This window comes from Anabrus simplex, chromosome 8 (assembly GCF_040414725.1).
Source record: "Anabrus simplex isolate iqAnaSimp1 chromosome 8, ASM4041472v1, whole genome shotgun sequence".
NCBI lineage: Eukaryota > Metazoa > Arthropoda > Insecta > Orthoptera > Tettigoniidae > Anabrus > Anabrus simplex.
In genome coordinates this window covers 27,978,427-27,993,224 of record NC_090272.1, presented here as the reverse complement: position 1 = coordinate 27,993,224, position 14,798 = coordinate 27,978,427, and the positions used below count along the sequence as shown (strand labels likewise).

The 14,798-nt window shown below is 39.7% G+C and overlaps 1 protein-coding gene across 1 annotated transcript in view; it reads left to right on the top strand.

Annotated features, from left to right (window-relative positions):
• Positions 1-618: 618 nt before the first annotated feature.
• Positions 619-14,798, top strand: part of LOC136879281 (maternal embryonic leucine zipper kinase) — a 544,919-nt gene continuing 530,739 nt past the window's right edge. Inside the window, exons 1-3 of the mRNA XM_068228854.1 lie at positions 619-762; positions 10,122-10,272; positions 14,473-14,736. Coding sequence (XP_068084955.1) covers positions 619-762; positions 10,122-10,272; positions 14,473-14,736 — 559 coding nt within the window. The remainder of the gene's footprint in view (positions 763-10,121; positions 10,273-14,472; positions 14,737-14,798) is intronic.

Sequence of the window (14,798 nt, the reverse complement as noted above, 5' to 3'; positions counted from 1 at the left end):
GAATCTTCTCTCCCGATTGCAAGGTTATATCTACCGGTACGTGACCCTCACCGCACGGCCAACTCACTGTTTGTCAAATTTTAATAATAATAATAATAATAATAATAATAATAATAATAATAATAATAATAAAAAGAGAATGCGCACAAGTGTGCATGAGACTAGCACATCATCATTTTAGCAGCCTTTTGCGCAGAGCGGTAAGAAATTCCTACCATTTTCTTGGGCTGATCACTTTTCATATCCTAAAATTTATTTTAAAGACCATGTTGTGCAGCTTCGAACTTGTACACCCGGGAATGGTAATTGAAATTGTGTTTGGACTTTACAAGGAATCATAAGTACCGTAAACACACGTACTGTTTAGCGAGTTGGCTACGTGGTGTCAAGTTAAGTAGCTGTGAGCTTCATTAAATGTTATTCGTTAATAGCCAGAGTGAAGTATTCTCCAGCACTGATTAATGTCTATGTAATTGCATTGCTGATGTCTTTTAGTTCTCTATGCTTTATTCCTGACATTTATTTTCACGTTGCTAGTGTTGTTTTTATATTTGTAAATGTAAATACAATATTACTTATTTTCTCTTGACAGGTTTTGTAGCTTTGGTAGGCTTATCAATGGTTCGTTATGCTGTATTGAAAGGTCTTTACGACCTTGAGAAAACTATAGGATGTGGTGGTTTTGCAAAGGTGAAACTTGCTACTCACTGTCTGACTCGAGAGAAGGTGGCCGTTAAAATTATGGAGAAGGCCTGTCTTGGAGTAAGTACTGAATAACAGATTAACTATCTAATAGTGATGTTTGATTCCTGACTGGACAGAAATGAAGTTGGTAGGTTCATTTGCAGTTTCCTATATCTTGACTTGTGTATCTGTTGTAGAATTTTAAACAAGTTCCAACTGGGAAAGATATGATTTTAAAATGTTTTAAGAGTTAAATTTGATGTTTTGTGTTCTGATTTTCTGTGGTGGATAGAATCTGTGATTGACAACTGTATTGTGTTGTGGTCAGGTCACATCCTAAGTAAACTCGAGGGAGGTAACATGACTTTTCGTAACGTTAATAGCAACGTGGGGTGTCTTTGGATCCCATCAGTTTCTTGTTTTATGTGATACTGGAATGAACATAAAATCTAATTTTAATATTTAACCCGCGGTTACTCGCCTGATTATTGTGGCGTTCAGCTCTGTAGTATAGGCTATAGCTTTTTTGCTGGAATGTTATGTCTTCTTTTGAAACTCTCTGTACCTTTTAAACTGATTGTTAGGAAGGTGATGTCATTTCCATTATCTTTAAAACACCAAGATCCTTGATCCATTATTAGGCACGACAGTGCATGTTGGGTGAGCGGTGCGCTCAGTAGTAACAGTGCTACTCTCATTTTGCGCATTGTATTAAGTCAAGGTTTGTTTTATGCTTGTGTTTAATGTGAAATGTTTATATTGTGACTGTTGTTAGTTAATTTATACACTTTATAATGGCATCCATTGATCAGACACTTTTGTGTTGGGTGTAACTTTGGAGGAAGTGGCCTTGAACAACGGAAGTGATGGTAATGAAACAGATGAAAGTGATCATAACTCTGAAATTGAGTGTCTGCAAGTTCTGAGGAAGAAGAGGCACTTTCGTTGATTGAAGGCTGTATTCCATTAATTTTAGGAAAGGATAGAATTACCAACTAGGGCCTCCATGGTCCCGTTACAGATGTTCGAAACCGGAAACAAAATTTGCAAACGGTGTTCCAGGTAGGATGCTGAAAGCAATAGGAGTAATGACTCACTGCATAAAATTTGTGTTTCCTATTATGCTGGATAAATGCTTGCATTATTTAGTTCATACTAAGCATACTCCTCCTATCTCAAATTCGACTAAATTGAAGTATTTGTGTTCCTAAATTGTTTGTCTACCCCTTAGTCCCGTTTCTTAGTACAGAGTCAGGAATGAGGTGAGATGAATATAGCTTGGTTTACGGCCGGATGCTCTTCCTGATGAGAACCTCAGTTGCGGAGCTAATGAAGATGAAATGAATGATGATGAATGAAATTAGGTAAGGAGGTGGAAGGAATCTCCTGTTGCCTCCCGGTATTGTCTGGAAGCGTAAACAGGAAACTATAGAAAACCATTCACAGGACAGCCGACAGGGTTTGAATTCACGCATCTCCTGAATGTGGAGCTTGGCTCCATAGCCACTCTGCTCAGCTGTGTTCCTAAATAAATACATAAATATCTGAAATTGACGTATTAAAAATATGGGTATTTTGGCCTTTAAACATAAAGGTACCGGGCGAGTTGGCCGTGCGCGTAGAGGCGCGTGGCTGTGAGCTTGCATCCGGGAGATAGTAGGTTCGAATCCCACTATCGGCAGCCCTGAAGATGGTTTTCCGTGGTTTCCCATTTTCACACCAGGCAAATGCTGGGGCTGTACCTTAATTAAGGCCACGGCCGCTACCTTCCAACTCCTACGCCTTTCCTATCCCATCGTCGCCATAAGACCTATCTGTGTCGGTGCGACGTAAAGCCCCTAGCAAAAAAAAAACACATAAAGGTGAGCGCTGTGCTCACTAGCGAATAATGATGCACGTTAAGACCTAGGGAGTGATGCTGGGTTAAACAGTAAGAGAGGTTTCAACAGAGAGCAATACTACAATGTTGTATAAAGTACTTCACTGTCACGCCAACAAACAGATACAAATCACAGATACACCAATCGTTTGCCATCATTTGAATTTTCATTTTTTTTTCCTGTTTTGTTGTAAGTCACATTCAGATTCAGTAGTTGTGTGCTCTCCAGCATCAGTGCAAGGCTCACAAACATTTTTCATGTGCTTCTCGCCATATAAATATTGTAAGCACTTACAACAAAATGACCAAGAATAATGTAGGCCCTACATGAAAAGTTCCACATGGTAACGTGAGGGTCCGTGGGCACCCTCAGTAGTGGCGATTGGGAATTAGAAATGAGGGGGTAAAAAAATATACAGACAACAAAAAAGCTACAAAATGATAAGTTTTTGATGCCCTTTGAGCGAATTTCGACAGAGAGGCAAAGGTTGACAGTTTCCTAACTTAAGTGCGGCAATAATAGTTTTTTGAGATTTTGATTCAATACTATACAATAAAACTTTCACCAAAGAAACAATATTACACACATATTACAATTAAATAGAAGTACAGCGTGATTATAAAATTAAAAAATCGTTTAGTATTTGACTACACTCTAAGAAACTAACAGACAATGTTAGAGAGACTGCCAGACTGACGAATGCACGCGGCAAGCAGGTGAATCATACCTTGTCTCCACGACCTTGGAAAAAAAAAAAAAAATCCTGTTACCCTTCCTCATAGTATTTGCGAAGTCTCCACTACTTGCTGTGGCGCTATACAAATCGGTTAGCTGTGACGAACAACAATTTTTACGAAATTTTCGATAATATTGTTAATAATTAAAAAAATGCGCAAACTATTTTCTTTTAATAATTCCTATAATCCCTAGGTTCAGCCGGCTAAAATGGAATAAAAATGTAATATTTTTCCTTAGTCACTGCTACTGGGCACCCTAGTCACATTAAATGGCAGTTTTTGTCCTCTGTGACAAAGAACACTGCAGGAACTTGTTTAGAGAATATGTGTGAATGGACATAGACAAAGTATTAACAGAATTGCTATTCAGCTATGGACGCAGTAGTTACAGATATCACCGTGGAGGTCTGGCAGCACCCTGCGTTACCACTCCTGGGTTAATGATGCTATGAATTAGAATATTGTGCTTTGGAAAGAGGATTTATGAAAAGGAAGTGTTATATTTTATATTCATTTAATCATGTACCTTTATCAGCATTCAATTATCATAATAAATGCAGTCCAGAATTGAGGAAGATTTCTCAGACAAATTTAATAACTAAATGATGCTTCTGAGTGATGGAAAATTTAATGAAAAAAAAAAAAAAGAGACCTAGTGCAGGATATGCGGTGCATATTAACAGACGGATGATATTACTAACAATATCCTACTAACTGTGCCTTCATTTGCAAAAGAAAAAATGGAAGAATGTATCAATAACATCAGAGTAAATGGGGACGAACAATGACATTACTGCCATAGTACATTAGACACTACTCACCGACAGATAGTGGGTTCTAACCCCACTGTCGGCACCACTGAAGACTGTTTTCCATGGTTTCCAATTTCACATCAGTCAAAAGGCTGCACCTTAATATGGGCACGGCTGCTTCCTCTCCCATCAGCATCATAAGACCTATGTGTGTCGGTGTAACGTCAAGCGAATTCTAAAAAATTCGCACATCTATTTTGCATATTTTTCAACTATAGAATTTCGAGCTGTAGATAGGTTTCGCTCAGGATGAAAGTACATGGTTTGCATGCATGTTCCATCTTATAAACTCTTCTGGGTGCCCTTGCTGTGGATGACCTCATGCTAGATTATGTCCATTCTGCTGTTCATTGTTGCTTACAACTCGGATATACAACATGTTTGTGGTCTGATTTTATTCAAGCCTTTATTGAGGACTCTGAAAGATTGCTTTGTGTAAAGTGTGCATTTGGTATAGCCAAATTCTAGTCTGCAGCACACAAATTATATTAGTTATGCTGATAATAATAATAATAATAATAATAATAATAATAATAATAATAATAATAATACCCGTGTGGGGATTTACCGGTTACCTCCATCGGGTGCGTCCCATTGGAATTGGGGAAGCTCGCTGGCTCTGCCGCCAGCAGAGTCAGAGGATAATAGGGAAATAAAATACCACCGTGAAAAAAAAACTGGTCCCTTGCCAGGGTTACGGCGAAGACTGGTAAATGACCAGAAGCCAGAAAACATCTTGAGGCAACCTCTAGGGCTAACAACCCTAGTTGTAAAAGGATGGGTACCCATCCGAAGCAAAGTCAAGTCAAAAAGCATTATGGCACAACATTTCAAGAAACATACCCCAGGGGGTAAATCTTCGGATAAATCCCTCGTCGTGAACACCACGGCGCAAGAGTCTCGTTCGGATTCTGGGGGAGACTCGACATCATGCAAGAGACGAGTCGGAGCGTCTTAGTGTACCCCGAAGAGTCAAAAACTCAGGCCAAAATCAAAAACCTTTCTAGCAACTTTCAACATAAATTCACTTACACAAACTGGCAAGCTGAAAACCCTCACCAAAGCTCTTCACGAAAATCAGATATCCATAATGGCTCTACAGGAAACAAGGTACCCAGATGAAGAGATTTTTGAATCCGAAGGCTACCGATTTTTCAAGAGCAAAGCGCAAAGAGGAATTCTCAATGGAGCTGTGATGCTTGGAACCGCGTTTGCTGTTAGGACCAAGATCCTTAAATCGGTTGCAAATTTCGTACCTGTGAATGACAGATTATCTATACTCACAATTAAATGCGCGAACAAAACCTACGCCCTAGTTAACACACATGCTCCTACAAACGATAAGAACAAGTCTGATCCAGACGAAGTTGATAATTTCTGGGACCTCCTGCATGAAAAATTAAACAAAATTCCCAAACACCATGTCAAGCTTCTTTTGGGTGACTTCAATGCCCAACTAGGTCGTGAACAGAAGTATAAGAAAGTTATAGGACATTACCCTGCTCACAAAAGAACGAATCCCACAATCCCAATGGCAAAAGACTGGTGTCCATTTGCGAAAATCACAACCTGCAGGTCATGTCGACCCACTTTCGTCATCTACCCAGAAAGCAAATGACTTGGCGTTCTCCCGTCCAAGCTCTCAGAGAGTTCCAAATTGATCATGTTGCAATCTCCAGGAGAAACAGCCCTGAGATTATGAATGTCAAGGTAAAGAAAGGCATCAGTGTGGCCTTAGATCATTATATGTCTCTTATCAAATTCAAACCAATTCCCGCAAACACAAGGAAGACAACTAAACAGATCACATACTTCGACAATGATAAACTTCGGCAAAGGGTCGAGGAGTTCCAGGAGAAGGCTAGACCAAATGACTGTGACTTTAACAACGCCAAAAGTCTCTTTGTTGAGGCCGCCAAAGACGTTGCAGAAATCAAGAGAAGCAAAAAGCATCCCTGGTGGAATAGTACCTGCGAATCAGTCCTCCAAGAAAGACTCAATGCGTGGAAACAGTACTATTCTACGAAATCAGAAAATGATTGGGAAACCTACAAAATCCAACGTGCCCAAGCAGCTAGGGTGTTCAGAACTGAGAAATGTAAATACGAAAAATCTCTCATTGAAAAGATAGAACAAAACTTTAGGAGAATGAAAGCAGAGAGTACTACAGAGCCTTAAAACGCAAACTCACTGGCTATAAACCACCATCTCTATGCTTTGACCGAAAGGACGGCACACTGGCGATGTCAAATGAAGAAAATTGCAGCATTCTGGCAGATTACTTCAAGAATTTACTTAATTGCTCTAAACCGCGAAGTGCCATTGAGACCAAGGAACCCTTACTCAGGTACCCAGATTCCAGACCACCCGACAGAGATGAAATCAAACGCCACATTGCCCGTCTCAAAAATAACAAAGCACCGGGGGAAGACTCATTAGTAGCAGAACTATGGAAATATGCCCCAGAGGAATCACTTGATATCTTGCAAAAGCAAATAGAAGAAATTTGGAACAAGGAGACCCTACCCGAAGATTGGAAAATAGCTTTGATCCATCCATTACACAAAAAAGGCAGCATGAAGAACATTAACAACTACAGAGTAATATCTTTGCTACCCGTGACTTACAAAATTCTATCACTTGCCATCCTGGAGCGTTTTGGAAACACAAGTCGAACATCAAATAGGTGAATACCAAGGAGGGTTCAAAAAAGGTCGCTCAACAGCTGAACAGATCCAAAATCTCAAAACGATCATCAGATATTGTACACTAAGGTCCAAGCAGTATGTGTCTGTCTTTGTGGACTTTAAGGAAGTGTATGACTCCATTGACCGGGAAGTCGTGCTAAACATCTTAAATGAATTTGGAGTTGATTTGAAACTGCTGGCATTAATTAGAGCCACCCTGACCGATACAAAATCCAAGGTGAAGTTCCACGGATGTCTCTCGCATTCCTTTGACATCAAAACAGGAGTCCGACAAGGTGATGGGCTATCCCCGATACTCTTCAACTGTGTTCTTGAAAAGATCATCAGAACCTGGCGGGTGAGATTACAGGAAATCAACTACAGTCCATTGAGAATAGGAACCAAATCCAAGGGGATCGCAACAGACTGCTTAGCATTTGCCGATGATATTGCTGTTCTCTCAAACAACATAGAAACGCTAGAGCTCAAGTTGAAATTTTAAAGGAAATTGCCGAACAAACTGGTTTGCAGATATCGTTTGAGAAAACAGAAGTAATGACTAACATCAAAGAGGCTCCACCAAAACTCCATACAAAATACGGGGACATCACCCGAGTAGACAAATTCAAATACCTGGGTGAGATCATGGAAAATGGACTGGACAAAGAAGCACTTCAGGAGCGAGTACGCAAACTGGAAATAGCCTACCTAACATCCCGCATAATCTGCAACAAAAAATGCCTTTCCCAAAACACCAAGATACGTCACTATGAAACAGTTCTGAAGCCAGTAGTTCTATATGCAGCCGAAACCCTGTCTCTAAATGCCAACAAAGGACTCCTTGAAGAACTGGAGAAAAGAGAACACAAAATTGTGAGAGAAATCTTGGGATCAAAGTACAGAAATGGAATCCATCAAAAGAGATCCAACAAGGAAGTCTACAGCAAAATAGAGAAAATTACCGACACAATCAGGAAAAGACGGGCACGATTTTACGGTCATCTGAAAAGAATGGATGGAAGATAGTTAACTAAAGAAATCTTTCACTTTTTTGATTCAAACCCCAAAACCGCAATTCCCTGGTTTAGAAATACCAAAGAAGACCTGCAAATGCTACATATCTCAGCTGAAGACGCCCTTAACAGAGATCTCTTCCGCAAGAAAATATTGACGAACGGGCTAAACCGAGACGAGCAAACTAAGAGAAGACACGGTGCCCCTTGGACAGAGGAGCGTAAGCAGGCCCACTCACAAAGAATGAAGGAAATTTGGGCTCTAAAGAAGGCCAAGTTCAGTGTCAAATGCAACAAGACTTAATGTGGTCCTTGATGGCCCCAGCGAATTTTTTATATAATAATAATAATAATAATAATAATAATAATAATAATAATAATAATAATAATAATGTTGTTTGAGTCATCAGTCCATAGACTGGTTTGATGCAGCTCTCCAAGCCACCCTATCCCGTGCTAATCTTTTCATTTCTACGTAACTATTGCATCCTACATCTGCTCTAATCTGCCTGTCATATTCATACCTTGGTCTACCCCTACCAATAATAATAATAATAATAATAATAATAATAATAATAATAATAATAATAATGATGCATGAGGAAATAGCTTTTCACTTCTGTAAACCTACTGATATGATTGATCTCCTGGCAGACCAAATACTGCCACTATACCAGAGTCGAGTTGGCCATGCGGTTTGGGACGCGCACCTGTGAACTTGCATCTGGGAGATAGTGGGTTCGAATCCCACTGTCGGCAGCCCTGAAGATGGTTTTTCGTGGTTTCCCATTTTCACACCAGGCAAATGCTGGGGCTGTGCCTTAATTAAGGCAACGGCTGCTTCCTTCCAATTCCTAGGCCTTTCCTATCCCATCGTCGCCATAAGACCTATCTGTGTTGGTGCGACGTAAAGCCACTAGCAAAAGAAAAAAAAAACTATACCTGAGTATAGAGTCGTGCGGTAAATGAGTCTGAGCTCATTTGGTCAGAGATCGAGCTTGCTGCAAAAACGAAGTGACAGACTCATAAATGAATAAGTCTGGACTCATTGCTGCTCAGTCAAGGTGGATAGTATTTGAACAGTGAGCAGTGAGGGTCAACTTAAACTCGGTAACAGGCTTGGTATACCACACCACACCACTCAATTTTTCAGTCACTCGGTGGGTGGTCAAACTGAGAGTTATTGCCACATTTCTACTTTGTGTAATTGCATTATGAGTTTTATATGCAGCATCTGTACACGAAAGATGTGCGGAGAACGAAAGCATGTGGCAACAGTGCATCAATAACTTAGTCACTCAAACTTTCAAGTTTTTGAGCTACTTGTTCTATCCAGACATTTCTGCTTATTGTGTTCAGACAGCATGGACAGTTTGGTAAACTCGTTCTTTCAGTGAAGTTGTTCCAAATACTCAGTGAGCAGATTACTTGAGCAGGAAGCTCTTAATGAGTGTAGACTGAGCGGGATCCATTTCTTTTAAATGAGTTTGAACGAGTCTGCATGTCATTTTCCACAACTCTACCACATTATGCTGCTGAGTACTTGGCTCTTACTCACCGCGGTGAGATAGAAAGGATCCAAATGAAAGAGAGGAAATTTGTACGAAAGTTCCTTGGTCCACTTTAAAGTTCTGAGGGCAAATATCACCTCAGGTCAAATGCAGACTTGTACTCTAAATTTGAGAAGCTGTCTCATGTTTACGGTCATCTGTCTTGAAAGCCTAACATGGGATAAAGAATCTTCCAGAAAGAGAGAACTGGCAAAAAGTAGTCTGAAGAGTGAAAATCTACGTTCTCTGAGATGGAGAGCTGGAAATCCAAAATGGGTGACAAGTGATGTCTATGGTTCTAAGTGGCTGAAAGAGTATGTAAAAAGAAATAATAATAATAATAATAATAATAATGATGGTAATGGTATTGGAGATCTACATGTAGGAGAGATTATATCAGCTATGAATTGGGAGACAAATTTGTATACCAGATGAACAGTCTGAAACAAAATGTGATGATATTTTAAGCCAATTCACCAGAATATTTTCTATATAATTGTCACCTATCTGCTTAGGAAAACTATTGATTGTGATACCAGTAATCACTCTCCTATTTGTCTGATTTTTTTTTTCAGTTAGTTCACAGTTCACAGTGGAAATCTTTCTCAAAATCTTTTTGGCAAGAATTTAGCAATTATCTTGGCAGGCCTTGAGCTGTTGTATCATGTTTTTAAAAAGGGATTGTGAATATTATTCTTTGTATTTACACCTGCAAAAAAAAAAAAAAAAGTAATTAATATCCTTTTATTTGATTTTAGGCTGATCTTCCAAGAGTGAAGTTAGAGCTGCAGGCTCTACAGACTTTATCTCATCACCACATTTGTAAGCTCTACCAGATTATCGAAACAGACACTCACTTCTTTATGGTGGTGGAGTATTGTTCTGGCGGGGAGCTTTTTGACCATATAGGTAATTCATCTGAATATTGTCCTTGTAAAACATATTGCCTAGTCATTCTGAGGTTTATGGCTTGAATGCTTTAAGAAGACTTGCTGGCAAACAGTTTTGTACCGAGCAACTTGCTATGTGGTTTGGGTCGTGTAGCTGTTGGCTTGCATTTTGGAGATATTGGGTTCAACTCCCACTATTGTTAATCCTGAAGATGGTTTTACACGGTATCCCATTTTCACACGGGCCGATGACCTTCGATGTTAGGCCTCTTTAAACAACATCATCATCATCATCATCATCATTTTCACACAAGGCAAATGCTGAGGCTGTACCTTAATTAAGGCTGCGGTCACTTCCTTCCAACTCCTACCCCTTTCCTATCCCATTGTCGCCATAAAACCTACCTGTATTGGTGCGACATAAGGCCGATTTTATAAATAAATTGCATAAATCAATTCAGTGAATTCAGTCCACATCCAGAGTGATTTTTGCTCCATTACTATTTCATTATTTGCTCATTAATTGTGGTTGTGAGATTGAACCAAAACCTGGCATTAAGAAAACAACTCTTTCAAACATTGTCATGAATTTTTCCTAGTCATGTCTAAACTATATTTAAATGTTTGCATAACATTAAAGCTATATCTTCCAAGCGAGGGACTGCATGGTTTTGGTTATGTAGCTGTCACCTTGCATTCGGGAGATCGTGGGTTTGAACCCCGCAGTGGACAGCCCTGAAGATGGTTTTCCATGGTTTCCCATTTTCACACCAGGCAAATGCTGGGGCTGCACTTTGATTACGGCCACGGTCACTTCCTTCCCGATCCCATTCGTATCTATCTCATCGTTGCCATAAGACCTATCTGCGTGGGTGCGACATAATGCAAATTAAAAAAAAAAAAAAAAAAGCCTACATCTGTAATAGGGAAGAACGAATGAAAACCTACAACCTGTTTTCCAGTCAATGACCGGGTCAGGGATGGGATGAATGAAGCCCCGAACTTGCGGCGAGGATATGAATTGTGCCGGCTGCCGAGGCCTGTCGCACTCCTCTGGGGCAATGATTAATGACTGACAGATGAAATGAACTGATAGTGGAGAGCGTTGCTGGAATGAAAGATGACTGGGAAAACTGGGGTACCCGGAGAAAAATCTGTCCCGCCTCCGCTTTGTCCAGCACAAATCTCACATGGAGTGACCGGGATTTGAACCACGGTAGGAAAGAACAAACCAGAACAAATTAAATAATAATAATAATAACATGGAAAGATAGGAATACACATTATGATAATCACCATGGCAGGTAAGCGCTGGAAAAGAGAAGACATTGTCGTACGTGGACGAGGACAATCTCCATGTCTTCATACACTGCTATCTTCAAATAGACAGGCTCTCTCCTCATTAATCCCAGTCCCTCCACATGTATTTCTTTTCAGCCCTCGACAGCTTGTTTTTGCTTCTCAGCTTCAACAGGTGGGCAGGTTTCAACATCAGTGATGGGCTATCTTAATAGATCTTCATTTGGGATGAAGGAAGTGTAGGATAAAAAGAAAGCTGGATAAAAACAGAAAAATGGATGAGACAAAAAGATAAAGTTGAATACAGGTGCTCAAAGACTGGAAACACAAAAGAAGGAAAGGAACTCAACATTTCAATATAAATCCTGTCTTTATCCGATTTTCTTCTTGTCCTTCTCTTCCCTCATCAAGAATGAAGATCAATCAATTAGAGTTTAAGTCCACCCTCCTGACGAAGCCAGGAAACAGAAAGGAGCTTTGTCAAGAATGAATAAAAAATGGATATAGTGGACCGGGTTTATGTGAAGGAAGGCTGTCTATTTGAATATGGCAGTGTATGCAGAAGTGGAAAATTTCTAATCATTAGATTGCGTGCCAAAAACCTGGATTCAATTCCAAAACTCTTCACAGGATTCATATGGAGTGAGAAATTATATATGATGCTGTTAACCCTTGCCAAGTGGATAAGTTTTTGCTTGTGAGTGTAATTATTTTTTGTAAAAATATTTTTTATTCTTAACACACCTGAAAATGCAAATATGTAAGTACTCTAAGGTTTATTAAGTCATTCATACCTAATTTCAGGAGGTCAGCTTGTAGGTATCCATATGATCTTGAAAGAAATAATCCGTAACTGCTGGTATAGTGAAAAAATAGCACAAGGCACAACACTAAGTAGTCTTGATTAAGATCACTAAACAACTGAGCTGTAATTCACTTTCTACCGTACTTCATAATTTACTGCTATAAACATTGAACTGGCAAATACACTAATAAACATGTACAGTAACATTGTAACTAGTATTTATGATACAATATTATACACATGATGTTGACAGTTTAGAAACTTTCCCTTGTGTGATACATTTCAGAGCATGGCTTTGCTGTGCAAATTTTACAATAATAAATAGTCTCTTTTCTTACTTTTTGTGCTTTACAGACAACACAGGCCACAGAACCCTTCTTTCATCATCTTGTGTCTGCTCTGTCACTTAGGTTATTTTCGCACTCACTTGCAACGATTTCACTTTCCTCGTTTTCCCACTCGTTTTCACTAATTTCCGTATATTCATCATCACTATTTAATAATTGTGACTCTATTTCACTCTCATTTTGAATATATTTTCACAACATAACGTCTAGAAAAGGCAAAAACATGAACTTTCATAATGTCAACACTGGGCGAGTTGGCCGTGTGCGTAGAGGCGCGCGGCTGTGAGCTTGCATCCGGGAGATAGTAGGTTCGAATCCCACCATCGGCAGCCCTGAACATGGTTTTCCGTGGTTTCCCATTTTCACACCAAGCAAATGCTGGGGCTGTACCTTAATTAAGGCCACGGCCGCTTCCTTCCAACTCCTAGGCCTTTCCTATCCCATCGTCGCCATAAGGCCTATCTGTGTCGGTGCTACGTAAAGCCCCTAGCAAAAAAAAAAACCATAATGTCAACACACTTATATGAAGTACACCAGCATGGAAACCAAGCTTCCAAATCCCTGTGTTTAACCTAGTTAAAGGCCCTGTCTATACGCTCCTGGAATCTGTTGGCTAATATTTCAACCCTAAAAGGAAACATACGGTTACAAATGCGCGTAACTCACAATACCGAATAAACACGTCTATCGCCAACGCGGGAGTAGACGGGTTTCGGATGAAGACATGTAATGCTTGGTTAAGGTTAATGATGATTTGTCTGTTGGATTGGGACATTAAGCCTTGAACAGATCCCATAGAGTTATTTGACCGGAGTAGGCTAAGTGCTGATAACGGGTTTCACTCTCTTCCTACCTAATTATCATCTAAATCGTCATGTCACACCCATACTCGGATCACCCATAGGCTGCAACTGGAAAGGCCTCTTTGGATGTTATACATAACATCACAAGATGTGAAAGTTGCCCTTTTGCTTTTGTATTTTCATGTTTGTTCTTGTCTTTCTATGTATGAATTAAACTTATCTCCATTATTTATAGAATGTAAAATACAGTGTACAAGGAAGGATATAGGTAAAAGTTGTAGAAGTGGGGGTGGTGCTAAGTTTGATGACTTGAAGCATAGAAGTTCCATAATGGCGAGAAACACGAAGAACAATAGGGGCCGATGCGCAGACGCGTTCGCCGAAAATGTTATTGTGAGTAGTCAGCGATACCTGAGTAGTGTTAACAATGTCGTACGTGGTTTGACAACAGTTCTGGCGCACTCACTGTAACCTCCCATGTGGTTAATGATTTCATCTGTCCATGTAATTGTGGTTCGACCAGAACACTCATTAGTAGTAATTTCTCGGTCCTCTTTGAAACTGTGATGCCACTGAAAACAGTTTTGATTTTGCCATTGCTGTTAGCACTGTGAAAGTCTCCCAAGGTGTTTCACTCAAACACTGTCAGTATTTCAGATTTGCATGCTGGTGTTGAAAATCTGTGTTTCTTCCTTCATAACACAAACATGACTAACAGCAGAAGACTGTGCATGCTGCGTTGTCTTATGACACTTTGTTTCATGTTGGTTCTTTTTTCTTCTTCAATGTACTTTACGTATACTCATTAATTAGTCATAAACAACTCTAAAAATGTAGTGAACATTGGCTTTGCTTTGAAGGCAGTGTCATTCTAGACTGGTTGAACTTACGAACGAAAATAAATTTACTTGGTATCTTAAGCAATGTGGAATAGTTGTGAAATAGCTCTGTCTTTCTTCTTACAGTGGAAAGAAATCGTCTTGGGGAAATGCATGCCCGCTCGTTCTTCAGACAGATTGTGTCTGCTGTTGCCTATTTGCACGAGCATGGTTATGCCCACCGAGATTTAAAGCCAGAAAATGTCTTGCTAGATAAAGACCAAAACCTGAAACTTATTGATTTTGGTCTCTGTGCAAAGCCAACTGGAGGACTGGAATCTCATTTGTATACATCTTGTGGATCTCCCACTTATGCAGCTCCAGAACTAATTTTGGGCAAGAAGTATTTGGGTGAGTATTGAGTGTTTCCCAATTTTCTCTCCAACAATGATGAGTCCATCTAAAATTTATTT